Genomic DNA, 23,866 nt, shown 5'->3' with positions numbered 1-23,866 from the left:
CACACCTAGAGAGGCCTCCGGACCACTCTGGATGCTGAGGGCAGTTCAGACGGAAGGGGTTGGGGCTGGCACAATAGAGGCACAGGTTCTGCTTCAGACGGCTAGTTCTTTCCTCTGGCTTCAGGCAAACTTTCTCCACTTGCATAGGCTCCTTGGGGACACGGGAGTTAGTAGCTTCTGGAATAATAATGAATGCAAATTAAGGAGGGCGGTCTCTGTAGAAGATGCATGAATTGGCTCCTTGAACACACACAGAAACTCTGATAGGAAAGCCTGGAGATAGCATATCTTGGGATATCCTTCATACTTGGTTTGCCATGCCAGGCATAGATTTGATGCCAGGGTAACACTACTGGTTACAGAGAAGATGGAGGTTCTGGCAGGACCTGTTAAGCTGAGTGAAACTACTCAAATACTGAAATTGCTGTGTGATCTATGGGTTAGCATTCAGAGGCTCCAACAGAGGGATCAAGACAGGGGCAGGGATTTATAGGGAGTGCTTTAATGTAATTGACCAACTAAGGACGCACTACTCCTTTAAATCTCAGAGAGCTGGTACGCGCACCCTAGGAGGCAGGGGCGCATCCGCTGAGCAGATTAGGAGGAAGCAGGAATGTGGACAGGAAAGGTGCTCCAAAGGGCTGAGTAGGAGGCGGCATAGAAATCTGTTGTCCATTGACTTGTTTGGAGAGTTTTCCTTTCTTTTAAAACTAATTTTAGTCAGAAAAAAACAGAATATCAGCTAGCATACAATAGGCGTCCCAAATGTGTTACTGACAATCAGCAAATTGACATAAGCTGGTAGACAAAGGAAGGGATACTTAGATACTCACATATCACAGTTTATTGAAATGATTATCAGGCCTGTGTGTGTGTTGTGAAAAGCCCTGTCATGCACAAAAATTTATCCAGGCATCATTTTTTTTTAAATATCAAATAATCCTGTTCCTTATGCCAAATATTAATAGGATAAGTCATAAGAAAATAGTAAATTCAGATTTTTTTTAAACAACCCCATCTTTAAATTTAGTGCCCCATGCCAAAACATTTACAACACAGGCATATATTATTCACACCATTCGTGTCCCATACACGTGATAACTGGACAATAACCCTTCTTACACAAAGATTCCTAATAGGGTACTTGTAGTGTGATGTTTTAATGGCTCTGCAGGTTTCATGAGTGATATGAAGCTATAAGAAGGGTTCCTTATGGTGTATATATCACAGAGGATAATGTCCTCTAAATGTGATATAATAAACCTCTAAAGCAACTACCAGCAGCTATCTGTTGCATAAAGGCAGGTTACCTTGCCTTATTCACCCGTGAATGGTTGCTTAGTGGTTTCTGCTGCCTAAAACCAGCAGTTGATGCACAGCTGTTTTTCAGCCACCTTCAGTACTATGGGGGGGGGGGGGGGCAGATATTACAAAGTTCAGCGCAAGACTTCCTAGGTCAACACCTAAACTGCGTATTTCCGAAACTATACATAGTAATGACCGGCATAAAGATCCACTGATGGTTTTAAGCAGCAGCCCTGGAGTGACATGTGAATGCACCATTAGGCTGGGTTCACACTACGTAAATTTCAGTCAGTATTGTGGTCCTCATATTGCAACCAAAACCAGGAGTGGATTAAAAACACAGAAAGGCTATGTTCACACAATGTTGAAATTGAGTGGATGGCTGCCATTTAATGGCAAATATTTGCTGTTATTTTAAAACAACGGCTGTTATATTGAAATAATGGCCGTTATTTACTGTTATATGGCGGCCATCCACTCAATTTCAACATTGTGTGAACAGATCCTTTCTGTGTTTTTAATCCACTCCTGGTTTTGGTTGCAATATAAGGACCACAATACTGACTGAAATATACCTAGTGTGAACCCAGCCTTAGGGTGAGTTTTTTTGGGAGTGACCAAAGCAAGGGTGGGAAATCACTCCAATACCCCTTCAGGGATTTCCCCGTTCCCCGTTGATTTAAGCTGCAGACAGCTTAAACACCCCAAAAGATGCTTGCATGGATTGTGTCTTGCACTTTGTTGAATCATTAACCTGGTGTTGATTTGTCTGCATGTCTTGGAAAAAGCCAGGGGCCAAGATTAAGTGAGGTTTTGAACACATTATTTGCTCCATACTTTTTTTTAAAGAAGTTACAGTACCAGTGGGAAAATCTTCTCCAACTTTAAGTTGATGTAAAATCTGCCAATCTCTAAAGGGGTTGGCCACTTTATAGTAAAATAGTTCAGTGTACAGTATTAGTAACTGTACTCACTGTATATACCGACAGCAGCTCCCTGTGTACCTCATAAAGCTAAAATCAGACTCCCCTCCTCAAGGCTGTACTGCCCTGCTTTGTGGTGTTTCTGTCCATAAGATGGCTGACATGGAGGAATATGTGACCATGCTTCGCCCCCTGTGTCCACCACTTAGCTCTATGGGGTACAAAGGGAGCTGCTGTCAGTATATACAGTGAGTACAGTTACTAATACAGTGGCCAACCCGTTTAATAAAATTATTGTAAAGCCTTCTTAAATCTGGGCTTTTATGGTCTATTTGTAAGCGTATCCTAATTGACTAGGTGTTCATTTCCATTTTTTGGCAGTTGGATGGCCCATTCAGCTCAGCCTTCAAAATACAGTCTGTTTCTTTGACAATAAATTGGGTTTTGTGTGTGTGTCTATTGAGTGGGGTCTTTATTTCTTATCTTCCATGTTTTAAAGAAAAAAAGAAAATCCTGCTACGGTTACCAGTGTCAATTGTCTGTGCTAGGCCCCTCAGGGTTGAAGAGAGTCCAAGTGCTGCCACTTCCAGGTGTATGTTCTAGGCCCCTTAGGGTCAAAGACAGTCTGAATATTTCTGCTGCTACCTCCAGGTCTATGTTTTTTGCCCCTCAGAGTCTGAGACAGTCTGAGTGCTGCCACTGCCACCACCAGGCCTATGTTCTAGGCCCCTCAAAGTAAAACATAGCCCAAGTGCTCCTGCTGCCACCACCAGGTCTATGTTCTAGGTCCCTCAAGGTCAAAGAGAGTCCCAGTGCTGTTACTGCCACCTCCACCTTCCTGTGCTAGGCCCCTCAGGTCAAAAAGAGTCCATGTGCTTCTGTTGCCACCTCTAAGTCTATGTTCTAGGCCTCTCTAGGTCTATAAAAGTGCTACGGCTTGTACTGCCACTTCCAGGTGTTTGTTCTAGGGCCTTCTAGGTCTGAGACAAAGCTAAGATGGTGGTGCCACTTTAGAATGTCTACTGCTGCCCTGGGAGAAAGCTTCATTTTATGCCGCTGATCCACTGCCATCCAATGATGTCCACAGAGAAAAAGTAAGTATATGCCGCTAATCCACCAGCATCCACTGCTGTCCTAGGAAAAAACTCGATTTGATGCCGCTGATCCACCAATGTCCACTGATGTACTCGGAGAGAATTGATTTTATGATGCTGATCCACCAACATCCCCTGCTGTCTAGGGCGAAAATTTCAGGATTGACCGGCTAATTGTCATTTTTAAATATTTGACATTTTACAATTTTTGGCATTGTCACAGCAACAGCTGTTGAACAAAACATTAGGCTTTGTTCACACAATGTAAGAGACCAACCATTCCGTGACCTGGCCAGGTCACAGAACGGTCGGTCTCTGAAATGATCATCCCGACCGGTACTGCAGTACCGGACGGATGATCTTTCCTGCCCTCATCAGAACTTCCCACAGCACACTATAAAGCTTGCGGCCACAGCCGCTTGCTCCACAGTGTGCACTGACATGGGTTTCACTGAACAGCGGCTGCAGAAAACTGATATGTCAGTTCCAGTGTATACTATGTTTATATACTCCGGCCGGGATCCCGTAGACGGCTAAGTACAACGGCCGTGGTTTTAGGAAAATATACGTTGTGTGAACATAGCCTTACTCTGTAATAGTCCCACTATTGTAGCTACAATGATTTCACTGTTTTATTAGATTTGTTTGCATGAGATTTGCGAATCTCGTGAAACAAATGTTTTACTGCTTCGCACATCTTTACCCATGACCATTTTTGTAATATGTGGCCCGACTGTGGGAAACATAACAAAATAGTGTACTTGCTAGGCCTGCTGCTCCAGTACTCCTTGTTTACTGATTGCCTGGTCTTTGTTGCAGCCCACTTCTTCACTACAGTACTTCTGCTGACATGCTGTGTAGACAGGAAGTGCCTGCTCAGCGTACACAGCATACAGCTCAGCCGCCTTGTGGACTTCTTTTATCCACAGGACATATCAAAGGGAATAGTAAAGATTGGGGATTTGGGGAATGGGCAGCAGCAGGGAAGCAGGCTTGGTTAGCTTAAACCTGTTAACTATACTGTCTACTATGGGAGCATTGCCAAAGTGACAATGACAAAGCAATTGACTGCAGGAACATTCACATTCATGTGGTAGATTGGGGAAATTTCTGCTACCGCAGATACGGTATAAGTAGTTATTTTGCAAATGCTTATTTATCTTGACCCTATTTTCAGTCATAGAGATTTCTGTAATATATTTCACAAAAACACTTGTAATGACCGCACTGAATAAAGCTTATTGCCGCCTTCACACTACCGGACTCCACTAGTCCAGCATGCCAACTGAATTCAATAAACAAAATATGGCGGAAAGGAAAGGCTTCTCACTAGGGATGAGCAAACCGAATCGTAACAAACCAGATTCGTTACGAACTTTGCAAAAAGATCGGTTCGTCACCGAAGTAAACTTTGAGAAAGTTTGTAGCGAATCTGGTGAAAATAACAATAACAAATAAAATCACAGAATAGACCAGGATACTAGGGATTATTACTACTATAATCCCTTGTATCCTGATTTTCTGTGAATATCAAGATGTGTGCCGTCATCCCTGTTAGGGTGAGACCTTAAATTAGTCTCCTCAGATATACCTGGGTGCTGCCTAATCAAAAATGTAATGTGACAGCTGTCTGTGAGTATCAACCAGTGTTCAAGCTGATCTACTTTATTAAGTCAAAATCTCAGTTCATATCTTTACAATAAAGGTTCAAAAAAATAGGAAAACTCCATTTAGCCGCAACAAAATAAAATAAAAAAAAAAAAACTGTCCAAAAAAGTCCCATCACTGTCCCAGAAAAAAAAAAGTCCCATCGGCTGTCCCATCACTGCACAGTTTTGTAGAACAATGGCGACTTATTGGGATTCTTGGTGTCCAAGACCATGCACCCCAGTGCTGATGTCTGGTCCTTTGATTATGGGCAAGGGCAGTACATGTCTGTTACTGTCCATTGGGTCAACATTCCCCCAGAAGACCATCAGAAAGTTAGCCCATTCTTGCCACTGTCACCTCCCAAAAGTTCTGCCTCCACCAGCTTGCAACCATTCACCGCTTTGACTGCAGTCCAACCTGCCCCGGTGTCTTAGCAACGATGTCAGGCCCAGAGCTCTCAGGCTGTCCTCCATTTTGTGAGCCTGGGTGAACGGAGCCACAGTGGGCAGGAGCTCCTCCGGACCATCAGGTAGGAGATATATGAATGGCTGACCCCAGGTCAATTAACGGTGGGAAGTGTTGTACCCCACAAAAAGGGAGGAACATTGTCTCTGCAGTGTAGCAGAGTCATACACCTTATATGGCACATGTGATAAACCTCATAGTGCACAGGTTTCTGCGAACATCTCCTGCTAATTGTTGATCCCCTTTGAGGACGCGACTCTGTGAGCAGACATGACTGTGGGACAACCATGCAGTGCAAAGCAAGAATCAACACATATAAATCAACTATTCGAACGAAGAGGTTAGACTTGACTGTAGCCAGACATTTCATTGAGGCAGCACATCAGCCACAGGATTTAATATTTGCTATCATAGACAGAGTGCCCAGAAGTAGGAGAGGTGGTGATCGAGAGACAATGCTTAAAAGGAAGGGGCTTAGATGGATTCACACAATGGGAAGTCTGGCCCCCAATGGTCTAAATCTAGATTTTAAGCTATAGCTCCTGTTCTGCTAAATACATTGTCTGATGTCCATATACACAGAGGAGACACAACGCAACACCACAGGGTTCTTCCACCCTCCTTAACTGAAGTGAGGATTAAAATGATTGTACTTTTCATATTCTATATACTTACCTTTTTATTTTTCCTATTTTCTAGTAGATAAATTCTTTGGAATGTCTAAGGGTGCGTTCACAACCTACAGGATCTGCAGCAGATCTGCAGCAGATTTGATGCTGTGTTCAGTTATTTAAATGAAATCTGCTGCAGAAAATCAGCTGTAGATCCTGTAGGTGTGAACGCACCATAATGGAATATTTGGAAGATACCTTCAACATGCACCTGAAATTTTATGGCGCCAGTGTATATTCATCTATGTTTCATATGATTTTTTTTCTAATTGATGATTCGGGCTCCGTTATTACTTCATAGACATCTTTTGAGCCACCAGTGACTTTTGTTGGTTGGAGGTATTTGGGAGTTTGTGCCAGTAATAAGAGGTCTGAGAAAGAGTAACATATCATTCTGCTTTCTATAGTTTATACCACTTTGTGACTTTATTTAGGTGCGGTTTATGCACTGGGTCAATTCTATACTCACCTTGCTCCATCACTGACACGTCACCTGTAGGGAGGAGTCTCCGTCTTGTACGAAGATCCCCCTGGTGTGGTGCTATGGTGAATGCGGTGTGTCTTCCTATTGATAGATACGGCGCAGGATCCATGAGAATGTACTGTATAGTGATTTGTACAGGGTAACGACAAGATGTCGCTACAGTTTTCATGCGGCTTAGTACGCCTTGACCTTTGCAATGTATTGCTCTATGTTCTCTATGGCATGACGTTGTACTACGGGTTAACCTGAACCTTGCGCTCTACATCTTATACCTTATAAACATTCAAGTAGGGATTAACTATCCCCATGACCTTGATCATTAGGCCGATTAGGGATTGTATCCCCAGGATTTCGGCGTTATACAGTTATACAGTTGTCCGGATATGGATTCTTAGTATTGGCACTTACTCCAGCCTTTTCCCATCTCAAAGATGGTGCCTGCAACCTTTGGGTTACATCCTGTGCATGCGCCGGCCGATCTGAATGATGGGCTATGGCCATATAGTATGACGCATGCAGGGACAACCCACAGTCCAGAGTTTGACTCACATGAGCGCCATTGCCTGGGAACCTGATTGAAGGGTATTGTATGTTTTATTATATTATGGCATTTATACATTGTTTCTAATTAGCAAATTTTTGGCACAGAGCTTAGATCACAGGTGCCGAACACAGATTTTTTAACATTATGATGTTTGTAAATTAATGCGCACATGTATTAGTATAACACTGAACTATGGAGATTTGATATTTGAGATGATTTTTCCACTATTATGATGTTTATAACTTGACATTTATTGCTTGATGTGATGATTGCAGTGATTGCTGTGTAACACTTAAAAGGATGTAGATGTGCTCTGTGTAAACACGCTTGAAAAAGGCTGAGTGTTAGCCGAAACGTTGCGGGAGTAAGATGTGAATAAAAAACACATTTTTTTCACCTAAGGGCTGTCCCCATGTTGGCTTTTGGCTTATGGAATCAACGACATCATCCCACTCATCCGTGTTCTGGAAAGTGCGCTGAACAACATCATCAGCGAGGATTCCCAGGCCACCACTTCAAGGCTTAACATCCTCCTCCTCTGTCAATTGTCTGTTCTCAACCATACTGGCCTGGGTACAATTAGGTACTGCCTCCTCCTCCTCCTCAAATAGTCTGTTCTCAACCATACTGGGCTGGGTGCAATCAAGTGGTGGCTCCTCCAATAGTCTCTTTTAAACCATACTGGGCTGGGTGCAATCAAGTGCTACTGCCTCCTCCTCCGTCAATTGTCTGTTCTCAACCATACTGGGTCCAATACAGTAATATTACTGCTGCTGGTTCCACTGTCAAATGTCTGTTTTCCACCCTACTCGGTCCAAGGAACTTTGTGTCTTATGTCCCGTATAATCACTTACACCTTGGCTAATTTTTTTTCGCTATTTTTGCACTTTGATTTTTTCTACTCTTTTCCTTGTCATAGCAACTGCAACTAAACGAAACTATACCCTATCATACTCCCACTATTGTAGCTGCAAATATTCAGCCGTTATAGCAAGGTTCGTTTTAGGTTCGTTTTGTACGAATCTTAACTCTACGAAAGTTCGCCGGATCGAACCGAACCAAACTTTTCAAAAGTTCGCTCATCCCTACTTCTCACCATTTGCTCTCATCAATGATCCGGCAGGGGCCACAAGGCTCTGTAAATACAGAGCAAAGAATACTCACAACGTCTTCATGACTTTCATTTCTTTATTTGGAACTACAATACAGCATATAGAAGCTCACAGCTGATGCAGACATTAAACTCGGACTCCCAGGTACGCCCTCACCGTAGACGTTTCGGAGGAAACAAACTTCTCCTTCCTCAAGCGCGGCGACGTAAGGGGCTGGGCATCATTATAAGGATCTAGCAATTAACCATTTCTTAACTTGCATGAGCAATACACAATGTATAAATGTTGCTCATAAATCCAATATAATACGCATGATACTGGGTGTGAACAATAGGATATAAATAGATAACAAATTAGATCACAAAAATGCTTTAAAACTGCAGACTTCATTGAGTTCACTCGGACTCAATGGGGGAGATTTATGTAAGGGATGTAATTATACACCTGGTGTAAAATACCCACAGCAGCCATTCACAGCTTACCTTTTAGCTCTGTAAAATATAAAAGGAGTTGTGATTGGTTGCTCTGGGCACATTGGTTGCTCTGGGTTCATGCCAGGTGTATATTTACCCTTTCATAAATTTCCCCCAATGTCTCCAGTGGCGAAATCCAATAGGTTTCACAACGGAGGAATCGTTTCCGATTCTCCTCCTTTTCAGCACACACAGTTGTTTCACCAAATGTCTCACCCTCTGTTTTTTCTGTAATACTAAATGCTTCATACTAAATTTCCTAATGGCAGCCTTATGTTCATTAAGGCGTACCTTAATCGGACGACTATCAAATTTTTATAGTTACAGGTATAAAAGCCTTTCACTGAATATTTCGTACCCTTTCTAGGATAGCAGATGACATACATCCAAACGTCCCCTTCCGCCTACTTGCCAAACAGGTCTGTTTATTCTGTTTCTTTCTTGCTATATCACCTCTTACTAATTTATTACCTATAGATTTATTTTTCTTATTGCAAAAGAAAGGTCTCCCTCTAAAAATACTACCATATTTAGCATCTCTTTTCAGCAGATTCCAATGTTTTAAAATACTACTTTTGATCCTGGTGTACATAACTAGTCTTCAAATATGTTTGAACATATGGTTTTGCATGATGTCCGTGAATCATGGAATCATGTTAATTCCAGGCGTATGAATTTGAGTAAAGCAAAAACAGCTGCTTTAAATGCGCTTAAAATCCACACCTCTATAGCAATTAAAAAAGTGGACAAAGGGGATGTGGTTGTGGTTCAGAACTCCTATGTCAACGAAGCTTTGCGACAATTTGCTGATGAAAATACAAATCGTAAATTATCAGGTGACCCCACAGCATAGTTTAAAAAAGAGGTTGATACATATGTAAGAGAGGGTGTCATTAGTGGTATTATCCAAGAAAGAACAGCTAGTGCATTGTGTGTCGAGACTCCCCGTGTGCCCATCTTGTACCTCCTCCCGAAGATACACAAGGACTGCAGCAGCCCACTCTGCCGACCCATTGTGTCGGGCTCCGGGTCGCTGCTGCAGTCCTTGTCTGTCTATGTAGATTCATTTCTACAACAAATAGATGATACAGATGTGACATACTTGTGCACACTTGATGTGCAAAGTTTGTGCACGAGTATTCCGCAGGAGGAAGGCATGTTGTGTATTCAGGAACAGCTTAACAAAATTAGTAAAGTGAGTAACAGTATGATCATTTTTTTTTTATGGGACTTTTAGATCTAGTCCTTAGTTGTAATTATTTCAGGTTTGATGAAGACTTTTATTTACAGACCCATGGAGTTTCAATGGGCTCATCAGTAGCTCCAATAGTAGCTCCAAGCGAATATTTTTATGTGTGCTTTTGAGGAAAAAATTGTCGTCCCTGGCCTGCCCACGTTATCCACATGGGTCCGCTATGTGGATGACGTGTGCTTGCTCTGGACGTCAGATAACACATCATTGTTGGCATTCATGGAGAAGCTCAACTGATGTCATGATTTGATAAAATTTACTCTGGATTATGATTGCAACCGCATCCATTTTTTGGATTTAGAAATTAAAAAATGTGCCAATAAGTTTGAGACTACGATTTTTCTAAACCTACAGCTAGAAATAATCTGTTGCACCGTGATAGTCAACATGCCCTCCCTGTATTTAAGAGCTTGCCTAAATCCCAGTTTATGAGAGCAAAGAGGATTGCCAGTACTAAGACAGAATATCTGAAAAATGCTAAGAAAATTTTAAATGAAATTTATAGAGAAGGGTTACAATAAAAGGGAGGTTGAAAAGACGGAAAAGGAGATAAGTGAGATGGAAAGACAAGATGTAAGGAAGAAGCGGAAAAAAGTTGATAAACACATGACAGATTGTTTTATAAAACTACTTACAATGAACATGCTTTAATTGTTAAGAGAAGTATTTTAAAACATTGGAATCTGCTGAAAAGTGATCCTAAATATGGTAGTATTTTCAGAGAAAGACCTGTCTTTTGTTATAAGAAAATTAAATCTGGGTAATAAATTAGTAAGAGGTGATATAGCAAGAAAGAAAGAAAGAGAGTAAACAGATCTTTTTTGTCAAGCAGACAGTCCCTGACGAAGTCGCACTGTGCGACGCAACGCGTTGGGCGGTTCTTTCCTATTGTCCATTTGATATTGGCTGCGGTACAGGTTGTATTCATCAGTCCTTTTTTTGGGGGCCAGTGTATGTTGTACTTGGGCCTGTCTGTCTATAAGGGAAAGTGGCAGTTTATTATGCACTTGTGATACTTTATTTTGCACTACCTGCACTTTGCCTTTATACACAGGTAGTTATCATTTTTCTTTCCTTATTGTGGGATTTAGGCAGCTATTTGCTGCTATCTTATGGACAATGGTTTTTAGTGCGACTTATCATGGTATGCACTATATGTATATGTTTTTAAATGTTTTTATGTTTGTGTCTGTACTTCAATAAACTTATATTTTGTGATATATTATTTTGGGTGTGCTGGTTCAGTACTTTCTTTTTTCTTTTTTTATATTTACAGTGTAGCATTTAGTCCTGCAGCACCCCTGCCCTCCCTTCTTTCATATATAATGTTGGAAGGGGACATTATGTGATGCCAGCATTGTAGTGCTATTATAAAGGGTGATTCCATCTGCCATCCTAGAAAGGCTATGAAATATCCAGTGAAAGGCTTTTATACCTGTAACAATAAATATTTGATATATATTTTGAAATGCCTGTGTGGCATTTAAAAGTTAAATATCGCAATACTCGCACCTTGTGTTAGACGTTGACAAAAAAAGGGCCGCCCTGTTGTTTCCCTGTCTATGTTCCAATACTCGCAACCGAGTGGGACTTAAGGGGTTATTTATCAGGGTGGTGTGGTGCTCTCCCCATCATGGAGGCACCCCGTTGGCAACAGGCTAGAGATATCTGGCTATCTCGTGTTTTGAGACTCGTAACTGAGGCTCCATGGACTCTTGTTTTGCATATTTAAATTTTTGGGGGCATCAGTGGAGACTCTTGATTGAGTACTTCATTGGAATTTTTTTCGCTGTTCTCCTTGAATTCAGTGATTACTGTGTTTTGTTGGTTGATTTTTCATTGCCCCAACTAGCCAGAATCCTACCCCACACTGACGAGGGGCAAAAACCCCGAAACGGCTGTCTGTGGGTGGAAGCCTGCCTTTGCAAGCCCTTGTCATGATCGCAATACTCGCACCTTGAGTTAGACATTGACAAAAGGGGCCACCCTGTTGTTTCCCTGTCTATGTTCCAATACTCGCAACCGAGTGGGACTTAAGGGGTTATTTATCAGGGTGGTGTGGTGCTCTCCCCATCATGGAGGCACCCCGTTGGCAACAGGCTAGAGATATCTGGCTATCCCTTGTTTTGAGACTCGTAACTGAGGCTCCACGGACTCTTGTTTTGCATATTTAAATTTTTGGGGGCATCAGTGGAGACTCTTGATTGAGTACTTCATTGGAATTTTTTTCGCTGTTCTCCTTGAGTTCAGTGATTACTGTGTTTTGTCGGATATGTTGGCCAGACAAGTCGTCCGATTAAGGTATGCCTTAATGAACATAAGGCTGCCATTAGGAAATTTTGTATAAAGCTAGTAATAAAGCAGGGTAAGACATTTGGTGAAACATCCGTCGCTAGACATTTTCTTGAATATCGGCATAATGTTTGCGATTTAAGATGGCAAGTAGTGAACCAGGTAGATGTGTGTGCTGACAAGGAGTAGAATTAGAAACAATTACCCTGTTGTGAAACCTATTGGATTTCAACACTGGAGACATTGGGGGACATTTATGAAGTCCGACATTTTTTACGCCATGCTTACAAATGTCCCTGCAGCTCCGGAGCTCAGGGGATTTATGTAGAGGCACATTGCCTCTACACAAATCCTGATCGCACGGAGCCTGTCCGTGCGAAAATTTTGAAACCTACGCCAGCTCAGTGCAGCCGCACCCTCCGTAACGCCCCCTCTCCGCCCCACTGCCGAAGGTGGTGCAGATGGGGAAAATGCGGAAAAAAAAATATTCGCAAAAATATTATTTGCAAATATTTTTACGCCGATTTGCCCCATCTGCGCCTAAAAAAGGCATTTACGCCTTTTCATACATGTCCCCCATTGAGTCCGAGTGGACTCAATGAAGTTTGCAGTTTTAAAGCATTTTTGTGATCTAATTTGTTATCTATTTATATCCTATTGTTCACACCCAGTATCATGCGTATTATATTGGATTTATGTGCAACATTTATACATTGTGTATTGCTCATGCAAGTTAAGAAATGGTTAATTGTTAGATCATTATAATGCTGCCCAGCCCCTTACGTCCCCGTGCATGAGGAAGGAGGAGTTTGTTTCCTCCGAAACGTCTACGGTGAGGACGTACCTGGGCGTCCGAGTTTAATGTCTGCATCAGCTGTGAGCTTCTATATGCTGCATTGTAGTTCCAAATAAAGAAATGAAAGTCATGAAGACGTTGTGAGTATTCTTTGCTCTGTATTTACAGAGCCTTGTGGCCCCTGCCGGACCATTGATGACAGCGAATGGTGAGAAGCCTTTCCTTTCCTCCATACATTGTTTATTGGATTCTGTAATATATTTGCCACGTGTAAAATATACACTAAGAGGACTACCAGTTAAGTGCCCTTGTTTTAACTATATATATATATATATATATATATATATACACTTACCGGCCACTTTATTAGGTACACCTGTCCAACTGCACGTTACCACTTAACTTCTTATCAGCCAATCACATGGCGGCAACTCAGTGCATTTAGGCATGTAGACCGAGCATCAGTATGGGGAAGAAAGGTGATTTGAGTGCCTTTGAACGTGGCATGGTTGTTGGTGCCAGAAGGGCTGGTCTGAGTATTTCAGAAACTGCTGATCTACTGGGATTTTCACGCAGAACCATCTCTAGGGTTTACAGAGAATGGTCCGAAAAAGAAAAAACATCCAGTGAGCGGCAGTTCTGTGGGCGGAAATGCCTTGTTGATGCCAGAGGTCAGAGGAGAATGGGCAGACTGGTTCGAGCTGATAGAAAGGCAACAGTGACTCAAATAGCCAACCGTTACAACCAAGGTAGGCAGAAGAGCATCTGTGAACGCACAGTACGCAGAAGACCACACCGGGTGCCACTCCTTTCAGCTAAGAACAGGAAACTGAGGCTACAATTTGCACAAGCTCATCGAAATTGGACAGTAGAAGATTGGAAAAACGTTGCCTGGTCTGATGAGTCTCGATTTCTGCTTGAACATGATAATGAGTTCACTGCACTCAAATGGCCTCCACAGTCACCAGATCTCAATCCAATAGAGCATCTTTGGGATGAGGTGGAACGGGAGATTCGCATCATGGATGTGCAGCCGACAAATCTGCGGCAACTGTGTGATGCCATCATGTCAATATGGACCAAAATCTCTGAGGAATGCTTCCAGCACCTTGTTAAATCTATGCCACGAAGAATTGAGGCAGTTCTGAAGGCAAAAGGGGGTCCAACCCGTTACTAGCATGGTGTACCTAATAAAGTGGCCGGTGAGTGTATATATAGTAACCCAGTCTCATCCTTAATGTGTCTTACTTTTGAGCACACACAAAGGCAAACCAAGACCACTGACTTGATTCAGGTTGACATATGCAAATCTTCTGTAATAACAAGATATACATCTTCATTCGATTATATATTTCTTTTACAAACTGTACCTATTAGGATTCCCATGTTGTACTACTTATAGATATGTAATACAAATTAATAGCATGCATGCAAGCACACTGCAAGCAACCTCATATTCATATACTGTGAAATTGCTTCTTCATGTCATTGGACCATATGGCTTTATTCAGCGAAGAGTGCTTTCATGCTAACCCCATGCCCTCCCCCCTTTTCAGCTTTTATATGGTAATGTTGTTAATTGTAGTAAATGGAAGACCAATGTTGGGTTATTTATGTACACAAGTGGGGTACTATTTCAGGTACATCTGGTTAGGCTTTGTTTAAATTCATATGCAATACGTCACTTGTAAACAGTCTAATACCTCTATACCTGTACTGTTCTGTAACTTGTATTTGACAGTCTGTACCAGATCATCAACAGTTACAAAGTAGTTTGAAAACTATTTGAGAGTAAATATCAGTTATGTAGAGTATACTAAAGTCAAAAGATTTCTATCTCGAGTTGTCCCATCTGATGAACCGCTTCTTCAAGTAAGGACGCACCTGAGATCAGCTGATGGGTCCTTCACCCCTTCAGACTTTGGATAATTGCACATTTCTTTTGAAATGTAGTTCCCCCCTATTCAAATGAATAGGAAACAGTTCCCCCAGTACGCTGACCACTACGTCAAGCAGGTTACAGAATGACTGAGGGGGTCGTATGAACAGTAATTGCCATTATTTTGCAAATGATTGTGGATTTGTGCTTTTTCACAAGTTGTTCCTAGGACTTTGCCAAATTACAGACATGAGAACATGCAGCAAACAGCACAATATTCTTATTTTCCCTAGCTTGACTGGTTCATATCAGGCCAACATATTTCATATACAACTTTCTATGGTTAGATGCATAAGTCTGATTAACCATGATAGCAAATCATAGAGTTATCATAGCTAAATTAGCTCCAGTTGTTGTAATGATCAGATTAAGCAAGCAAGTTTATCATTGGCAGCACCGTTGGATTGAATTACTAGCTGTAATCATGAGAGACAGAATCAGTCTACTCCATAGAATTTCATGTAGTCTTCTTTACAAGGCTGCTTAACTTATTTGAACTCTGGAGGGGGGCATTTACAAAGCCCCCGTCCTAGGCGTATGCCAGGGAAAAGGTGCAGATTTGCCCCTTCTTTCTGGCTTACTCCTGCCTAATCCCCCTTCCCCCCCCCCTCCCCCGCTCACCTGGTGCGCTGGTGGGGGAGCACGGCAAGGTGGGGAGGACACTCGCAGGCGTAAGTCATGATACAAATCTACACCTGCTCGAAGAAGATGTAGATTTGTTGCACAGACCCTGCACAGGGCTTTATGTCTGCTTAAGTTTTTCTCCTCCATTGTAAGTCCATGGCAATGACCACTAACTGCTGATGTCCGAGCCCTAAAACATGCCTCTGGTGGTTGGTGCATCACAGGGCTATGTGGGTTTAACCTGATGCATACCCACCTTCCCTGTCTTATTCAGGAGTATGGTAGAGTGACAGAGAGTAGACATTTCACGTGTACTCGCAACATTTCATTTAGTTTGTCAAATACTGGTATTTGGCATTTTAGTATTCATTTGTAGTTCACTTTTATCCATTTCATAGGGACGTACAGCGTGCAATTATATAAAAAGAGACCTATTGTTGCACTTATAGTATCACAGTACATGTTTACTTGCGCTTGGAACTTTAGTATTTATTAGTTTGTCAAATAGTTCTAATTAGGTAAAAAAAAAAACTTAAATGATTGCACCTGTAGGCTGGGTTGACACCGTATATTTCAGTCAGTATTGTGGTCCTCATATTGCAACCAAAACCAGGAGTGGATTGAAAACACAGAAAGGATCTGTTCACACAATGTTGAAATTGAGTGGATGGCCGCCATTTAAAGGCAAATATTTGCTGTTATTTTAAAACAACGGCTGTTGTATTGAAATAATGGCAGTTATTTACTGTTATATGGCGGCCATCCACTCAATTTCAACATTGTGTGAACAGATCCTTTCTGTGTTTTTAATCCACTCCTGGTTTTGGTTGCAATATGAGGACCACAATACTGACTGAAATATACGTAGTGTGAACCCAGCCTTAATCATTTCTTTGAGGCAATACAGCATCAACTGCATCTTCTTTCTTTTCTCTATTGAATTTCTCCCATATATTAAGTATTGACCATAGTGTTATACATTTGTACAGTTGATGGGAAAAAAATTGTTAGACATTTTGAAACTCTCCAGCAAAATACACAAATCACAGATATGACACAAAACAATATTTGTTTAGCACCTGAACATTCTCGCACAAAGGTGCAGCAGCCCTCAGCTAAGCATGTGCCCCTCTGGCTTTTCCTTCCTATAGGTGTATATCTGTTGGAAACTGTAAACTATCAGTAGATGAAGGAACCTGGAATCCAACACTTGGGAAATGCTACCAGACCTATAAAACCTATAAAACATCTTTATTTCTATCACACCAGAACTTGTTTTTTTATCATTAGAATATGAAGCCCCATGTATGAATATTTCACATGTTTCTAATGACGCTCTATTCTTTTCATGTATGACTTGATGTACAAATCACAGCAACACTATGAAGATCTCGCATCTCCTGTTTACTGCAGCTGTTTTCTACTATGAGTCATATGTTCCTCTCCTGAGAGAATTCCTCTCACAAGAAATATTTTATAATGACCTTCTGTTATATTTCTTTGTATACCTATTCAGGAGAATTTAAATACATTTCTCTTGTCCTTTGGGGGTTCATATCTAATCATATACCACACTCGTGACTAGATTCATGACAGGGAAGTTTGTAAAGGGTATCAGCTTTGTGTTAGATTGCTTCAGATACATATTGAGAGCCAATGTGTAAGTATTTCTGTAGACTTTGCATTCCCTCTATAAATGTATCGGAATAAGGAAATCTAAATATTGATCTAAAGTTGGTAAATTTCTTGGTACCCAGAGTAAGCATCACATGTATGCAAAAAAACATATTATTCAAAAACAATTTTACTCTACAATAAGAGTTTATTGAAACTTTTTATAAAGAAACGTATTAAAAGTGGTAGCAAGAACTACCCAAAAAAGTAGAAGATCCAGGGTCTAACTAAAAATAAATGTAGAAGTTTTGCAAGTTATGTCAAACAAGTCACACAGACCCTACATCTAACACTCATCCAAAGATGACCTAAGGCATAGCTTAGCCCAAGGCAGTGGATTTAAACAGATAGGAATAAGTAAGTCTGAGTTGCAGAGCTGTGTGTATATTTTGATGTATCAGAGCTGTGTGTGTATGATATAGCAGAGTCGTGTGTATTGTGCATACATTAGAGCTTAAGTATGTGTGGGTATCATTTACTGTCATGAAGACTGTTAAAGGGACCTTGTCATTTCAATAAGCTTTGACCCATTTACTGCACTAACCCCTTCATTGCCTTAGACCACCAGGGAAGTGTAATTAACAAAGAATAAAATCACACAAACACAATAAAAAATCCCGACACACAATTCAATGTATACATACAAAAGGGAAGCGTTTATTGGGAAAATATGAATATTCTTTATTTATTGTTTTTTTTTTTATATTTTAAAAACACACACTTGCACTGGGGTCTGTGTGATGTCATATGAATTTTTTTTTTTGTTACAAAAAGGACACTTATGACCACACACATGCAAAATATGGGATCCCAGCACACCCCCAAATGAATATATCTAGTATAGTGATGTTGCCATCATGCAACGTTCCCCCCTACACATGAAATAAAAATCAATAAGTATACATACAGTTAAAGTGCAAGTGCTCAAACCATGTTACAGGGCTTAAATGGTTAAAATAGGCAGTAACATGAGGGGGAATAATACACATAGAGTATGCAGCATCACAAGGACAGGGGGGGCTGACAGTAAGGCACCAGTACGCCTATCACACATCCCCTGCCACAAACCTGTGAACCAGCAATGGAGGTTCTCGGGTCCACAACCCAATGCTCGTAACGCTACAATAGCTTCTTCCGGGGAAGTGTATTAACATATAATATATTTTTTTCCTGTTTTTAGTTGTCTAAATCAAGGATGCTTCTCATAATCAGGTGCGAAAAGCAAAAAATATAGTATATACTTCTTTTTTGTGTTGCTATCATGGGGGGGGGGGGGGAGACTAAAGGGTGGGCCCCAAAAATAAAATATTTTGGTGGGCCTCAGCTACTCCAGTCCAACACTGGCTACAGCCAATGAATAGAGACAACGAATAGAGACAACTGCTTGCTGAGACACAAGAATCATCCTCTGTCTGTCAAGTTAAAGGGTCACATTTTGAATTTCCTTCCTCACTTACGGCCTGCAGATATGGCTGCAGCTATACAGCTAAGGCTAGAGGATCACACATTTACTGTAATAGTCACATGGTTATTTGACATTAAAACTTTAGACAATTGGCAGATTAAAAAAACATTTCTCTTATACCCAGAGTAAACAGCCAAGGTTTTTCTATTCATAAGTTTCTTTCTTTGGTCATTTCCCATCAATGGTTTAAACACAAAAGGGGGGCATTTATAAAATGTCCACCCGAGGCGTACGCTAGGAAGAAGGTGCAGATTCGCCCCTACTCCCTGGCGTACGCCTGCGGTATGCCCTGCTCGCCCAATGAGTGGCGCCTCATTTAGGTGTAAATTTTGATGCAAATCTACACCTGCTAAAAGCAGGTATAGATTTAGTATGCCGGGCGCAGGTTCGGATACCCGGACGGCCTTTTAGTGAATCCTGCCAGAGAAAATGGGGCAAGGCCTAATATAAGACCGGCCGGTCTTCATAAATCCCCCCCAAATGGTTTAAATTTTGATCATGAATAAGGAAAAGCCAAAACTGAAGAGACAGCATTGAGCATTTTCACTATTGGGGTGATCACTGTAATATGTTATTTTAATGGACTTGTTGTGCTGTACACATATCACGTGAAACCAAGTATACAAGATAAGTTACAACATAAGAATCAGTATAATTCTGATAGCCTGCTTTTCTGCCTATGATGGTTTACCACTGGCTAAACTTTTTGCAAAAGTGGCAAAAAAAAGGCCATGGCCTTGTGTTTTGTTTTTGTTTTTCCTGTGGCATTTTTCTCTTCTCTCTGGTGTTTTTTTTGCTCTGTGGCAGTTTTTCCAAAACGCAGCATGGTTAACGTTTGGTGTTTTTTTTTTTCTGCAAACTGTGCCATTTCTGTGCCATAGAGTTCAAAAGAATTTCTTCTGGTCTTCTCAAAAATGTCAAAGGCAAAAAAAAAGAATCACACCTTAAGTCAAAAACACCAAGGGGACATTTATCAAACTAATTGCGCCTGTTTTTAGTCTAATATATCTAATTTGCGCTCAAAATAAATCTAATATGAATTTATGAAGCTTTTTTAGACAAGACTATCCAAATTAGATGCGACTTTTTGAATTAGATTTTTTGTTGTTAATTAGATCGAAAGTGCGTCAGAATTCTTTTTTAGCTAAATTTATTAACTGCGCAATTTTTTAAAAAGTCGCATATATTGGCACATCACTACGTCTGTTCCGAACCAGGTGAATTTATTAGACTAATTAAAAGTACATCTTTTTTAAGACACATTTACTATGCTATTAGACAATTTACATAAATTTGACTAAACACATTAGATTGGAAATTATGCCAAAACATCTTTGACAAAATCGTGGTTTTAGATTTGTTAGTAAATATCCCCCCCAAGAGAATATTTGGCATTTTTTTCTGGTGTTGTTCTGGAGGCCAAAAAAACGCTACAAAAAAGTGTCTGGGAGCACCTCAAGTAGGATTCAAAGTTGGTGCCCATACAAACATCAGTATAGGTCTTACACTTATGATGATTGCTTTTGAAAGAACCTGGATAATAATGTTGTTGCTTGGTGATCTTTTTTTTCCAGGTGGTCACTAATTTGTGTCTTTCATATATACAACTCTAATTCTAGGGTCAAGGATATTATTAAATGTCTTGTCTATAGGAAGATATTGGTGAATAATTTATATCTTTACATTGCCATCTTTAAACAGTAGAATTTTTTTTTAAAGGAGATTTTTTTCTTCATTCTGACCTTTATTGTCATATAGAAGATTGTTTGGATTCAAATAATTGGTGTTGGAATAAATGTGCTAAAAACAAACAAACACAAAACTTTCATCACTTTTGCACCGCAAAAAAATAAATAAATAAACATAACGGGGGGATTTACTATTATGCGCCACTGGCGTAAACCACAAAAAAGGGGCAGATTTTTCCCTTTTCCATGGCATATGCCTGCCATATTTCCCGCTAACCTGATGGGCGGCATCCCTAAAATGTTGTGCTGTTTCTGTAAGTCATTCATTTGTGAGCTCTTCTGACGAAGGGAATCTCTTGAATCCTGAAAGCACACAGCTCTAACAAATTTTTGTTGGCAACAAAGGTATCACTCCTAAAATACTTTGATCACAAGTATTTACCACGAAAAATATCTAACTAAAATCTCACAATAATGTAGGTGACATATTTCCTCTATGTTAATAAGATATTCCTTAATCAGGACAAAATATAGTTAGGATATGCCATTAATGTCCAATTGGTGAATCATACCACAGTGAATCCAAAGAAATTCTTGGCATGTCCTTGTATTGGGAGAAAACCTCTCTTTGATAATTAATGAAACTTCAGCAATGTACATTACACTGTATGGGGTGGATATGATGGATGGCACAGTGGTTCAGTGCTTAGCCTACAACACTGTTGTTTTGCAACACTGGAGTCTTAGGTTAAAATACAATCAAAGACAAGGTCTGGCTGGAGTTCTGTTCCATGATTGTGTAGGTTCCATTCCAGGCACTCCAGTTCCCTCCTACATTACAAAGACACATTTATTTTTAAGTAGTATTATTCTATTACACTGACCTATATTGCTATGTTGGTCTCCAAGGGGGTTGGGAGCGCCTGGCAGTAGAGGTGCAGAGACAACCATACATAGTTAAAATAGTGTTATTCAAGGGATCCTATTCCCATTTTGTATGGTTGCCTAACTGTACTGTTCTTCACACTCCCTCATTTCTCCACATCAACTGTTCTCACACAACCTGAGAGCAAAATGATAGGCACATTTTACGTTATTGTAGGTTGCAATGATAAACACCAACTGTGCTTACTGTCATTTTCCGAACCCTTTGATCTGTGAACTAACCTTTTAAACCTGGTGTAATTTTTCATTGAAATCTGGAAATGATTTGTTTTTCCTTTCTCATAAAAGAAAATCCTTTGGTCCATTAAATACAGACAGTTTGACCATTGCTAACAACACTTTATGTAATATGTGTTTTCCTAAAAGTGATGATTAGAATGTGTGAATATAGGAAGATCAGATGCAATGGCTAGTATGAAAGCCAGATCTACTGTATGTCATTGTTTCTATGACACATTTTGTATTCCAACTAGGTGGAAGCACAAGGTCAGTTATACCCTGGGCATGCAAAGATGGTGTGTGGTTTAGATTTCACTCTCAGTCATCTACTCCATTGGTCTTTGTTTTTCTCAAAACTGACATGTAAAATCCACAATTAACCTAGTAATAATATTGAGACACTGTTTAGTGCCTTTATTTATCAATGCAAGTATGATCCAGGCACATAAGGTGAAGGGTGGTGATCTGGATTTTTTTTTTCTCATTACTATTATGGACTGTAAATATATGTCACCTTTATATTAAAAACACAACACATTATTTTTCATATTAATAATAAAATATATTTCATGTTATGGTTAAGATAAATTACATTAGCGTGACTATCATCAGGCTATCTATTGTATAATGGCTATTAGTATTGTTAGAATGATCTATAAGTAGTAATAATATAGTAATGGTGGACTTGAACTGTCCATTTATTACCTGGCTGACTCCTTTTTCTGCTTCATTGGCACCCCACAATGCTGCCAGAATAAAAGTTTTTACCCCAAATACCGGCCTCAAGAGACAGGCTGGGCCCAGACATGCCTTGATTAAGACGTCCAAATTGGTAGAAAATTGCTGTAAAAAGAGGTGAAACACTTAACGTGAACCTATACCAACCAGACAGCCCCCAAGCTGTCTGGTTGGTATAGGTTCACGTTAAGTGTTTCACCTCTTTTTACGGAAATTTTTTTTCTTGCCAAAGTACAGTATAGCCGTAGTTTAGCATGTAAATCGGGCAGTAAACATTCTGCCCAGTTTGTGCAAAAATTGCCTGCTTAGCCAACCTTTTTCTAAAGCACTACAATGCCACTGGAATACCATTGACAAAATTAAAGTGACACTTTTTGTATTATGACTTCTCTACACAGGTGTAAAGGGTAAATTTAGCAGTTTTCATACCTTATTTTATATCATACTTAATGGTGCTTGTTTCAGTGATCTTTTATCATCTGCGGATTGTGCCACTTGTGCAGGGCTTCGCAAAGGGTGATCATTTCGCAAATGGGGATCATTTGCTTCCTCAGGGGACGTCCCCTGAGGAAGCAAATGATCCCCATTTGATTGTGAAACGTACGTTGGGGATTTAACCAGACTGTACTGAATATGGGTAAGATATGACTGTTTACTTGGGCCTGTTTATTCACATAGTGTTATTACTGGGCTCTAGAAATTTGATTAGAACTAGATGAGCAGTGCTATAATAAATGTTATTATGCGACATCTCATTAAAAGCCATACATAGGGGCTAAATATATGATTTATAGGTTTATTGAGTGTCCCAATTAGACTGAACATATATGTATTAATTGGTAGTTTTGCCCTCATGTATATGTTTTACATAATAAATAGAATATTTCCATTTTTTCTTGTCTCTTTCTACCTTTGTGTGCCCATTTCATACAGCCTGGTGTTTTCATGTTTGGAATTACCTCTGTGTTTTTATATATTTTTTGGATATTGCCATTAATAAAGATACTGTATTTACCGGCGTATAAGACGACCCCCAACTATTCCAGTTAAAGTATAGAGTTTGGGATATACTCACCGTATAAGACTACCCCTCTTCTGAAGAACACCAAATAAAAAGACTAAAAAACATCAGACAGCAGTGAGATCTGAGAGGCAGAGATGGAGGTACAGTAATACTGGTAGGATACAAGAGCAGACAGACAGGGGAAATAGTTGTGTTTTTTCTGGGCACAGGACCACTCTACTGTATCTTTTTTTCTATACCCTGGAGACCTGCAGCTTACTCTGCCCTTCATACAGTCGCCACATACGTCGGAGATGCGGCTGTTTTTGAGCTCCCCCCCACCTAAATATTTAGCATAATTTGTTGAGATGTTTCTGGAAGTTGTTACTGTTATAAATGTTCGGGATAAAAAAAAGTGAACCTCGGGTAGACATTTTCTTTTACTTCATGTTAGTAATTCTGCTGAGAATTACTTTAGTTTGTCTTACTAGTAGAGATGAGCAAACCTCG

The 23,866-nt window shown here is 40.3% G+C and overlaps 1 protein-coding gene across 9 annotated transcripts in view; it reads left to right on the top strand.

Moving 5' to 3' along the window:
- SUGCT (succinyl-CoA:glutarate-CoA transferase) overlaps positions 1-23,866 on the top strand; it is a 660,405-nt gene that overhangs the window by 412,060 nt on the left and 224,479 nt on the right. For 3 of the 9 annotated variants that reach the window (XR_011361904.1, XM_069960336.1, XM_069960338.1), the window contains exon 13: positions 13,230-13,269. The exons of the other annotated variants lie outside the window; for them this stretch is intronic. Coding sequence is in view for 2 of the 3 variants with exons in the window: in XM_069960336.1 (XP_069816437.1) it covers positions 13,230-13,269 (40 nt within the window). In the remaining variant the exon portion in view is untranslated. The remainder of the gene's footprint in view (positions 1-13,229; positions 13,270-23,866) is intronic. 9 annotated transcript variants of the gene reach the window in all.

Source organism: Dendropsophus ebraccatus, chromosome 2 (genome assembly GCF_027789765.1).
Source record: "Dendropsophus ebraccatus isolate aDenEbr1 chromosome 2, aDenEbr1.pat, whole genome shotgun sequence".
In the NCBI taxonomy this organism is placed as follows: Eukaryota; Metazoa; Chordata; class Amphibia; order Anura; family Hylidae; genus Dendropsophus; species Dendropsophus ebraccatus.
The sequence above is the reverse complement of the archived record's forward strand: the minus strand, read 5'-3'. Positions and strand labels throughout refer to the sequence as shown.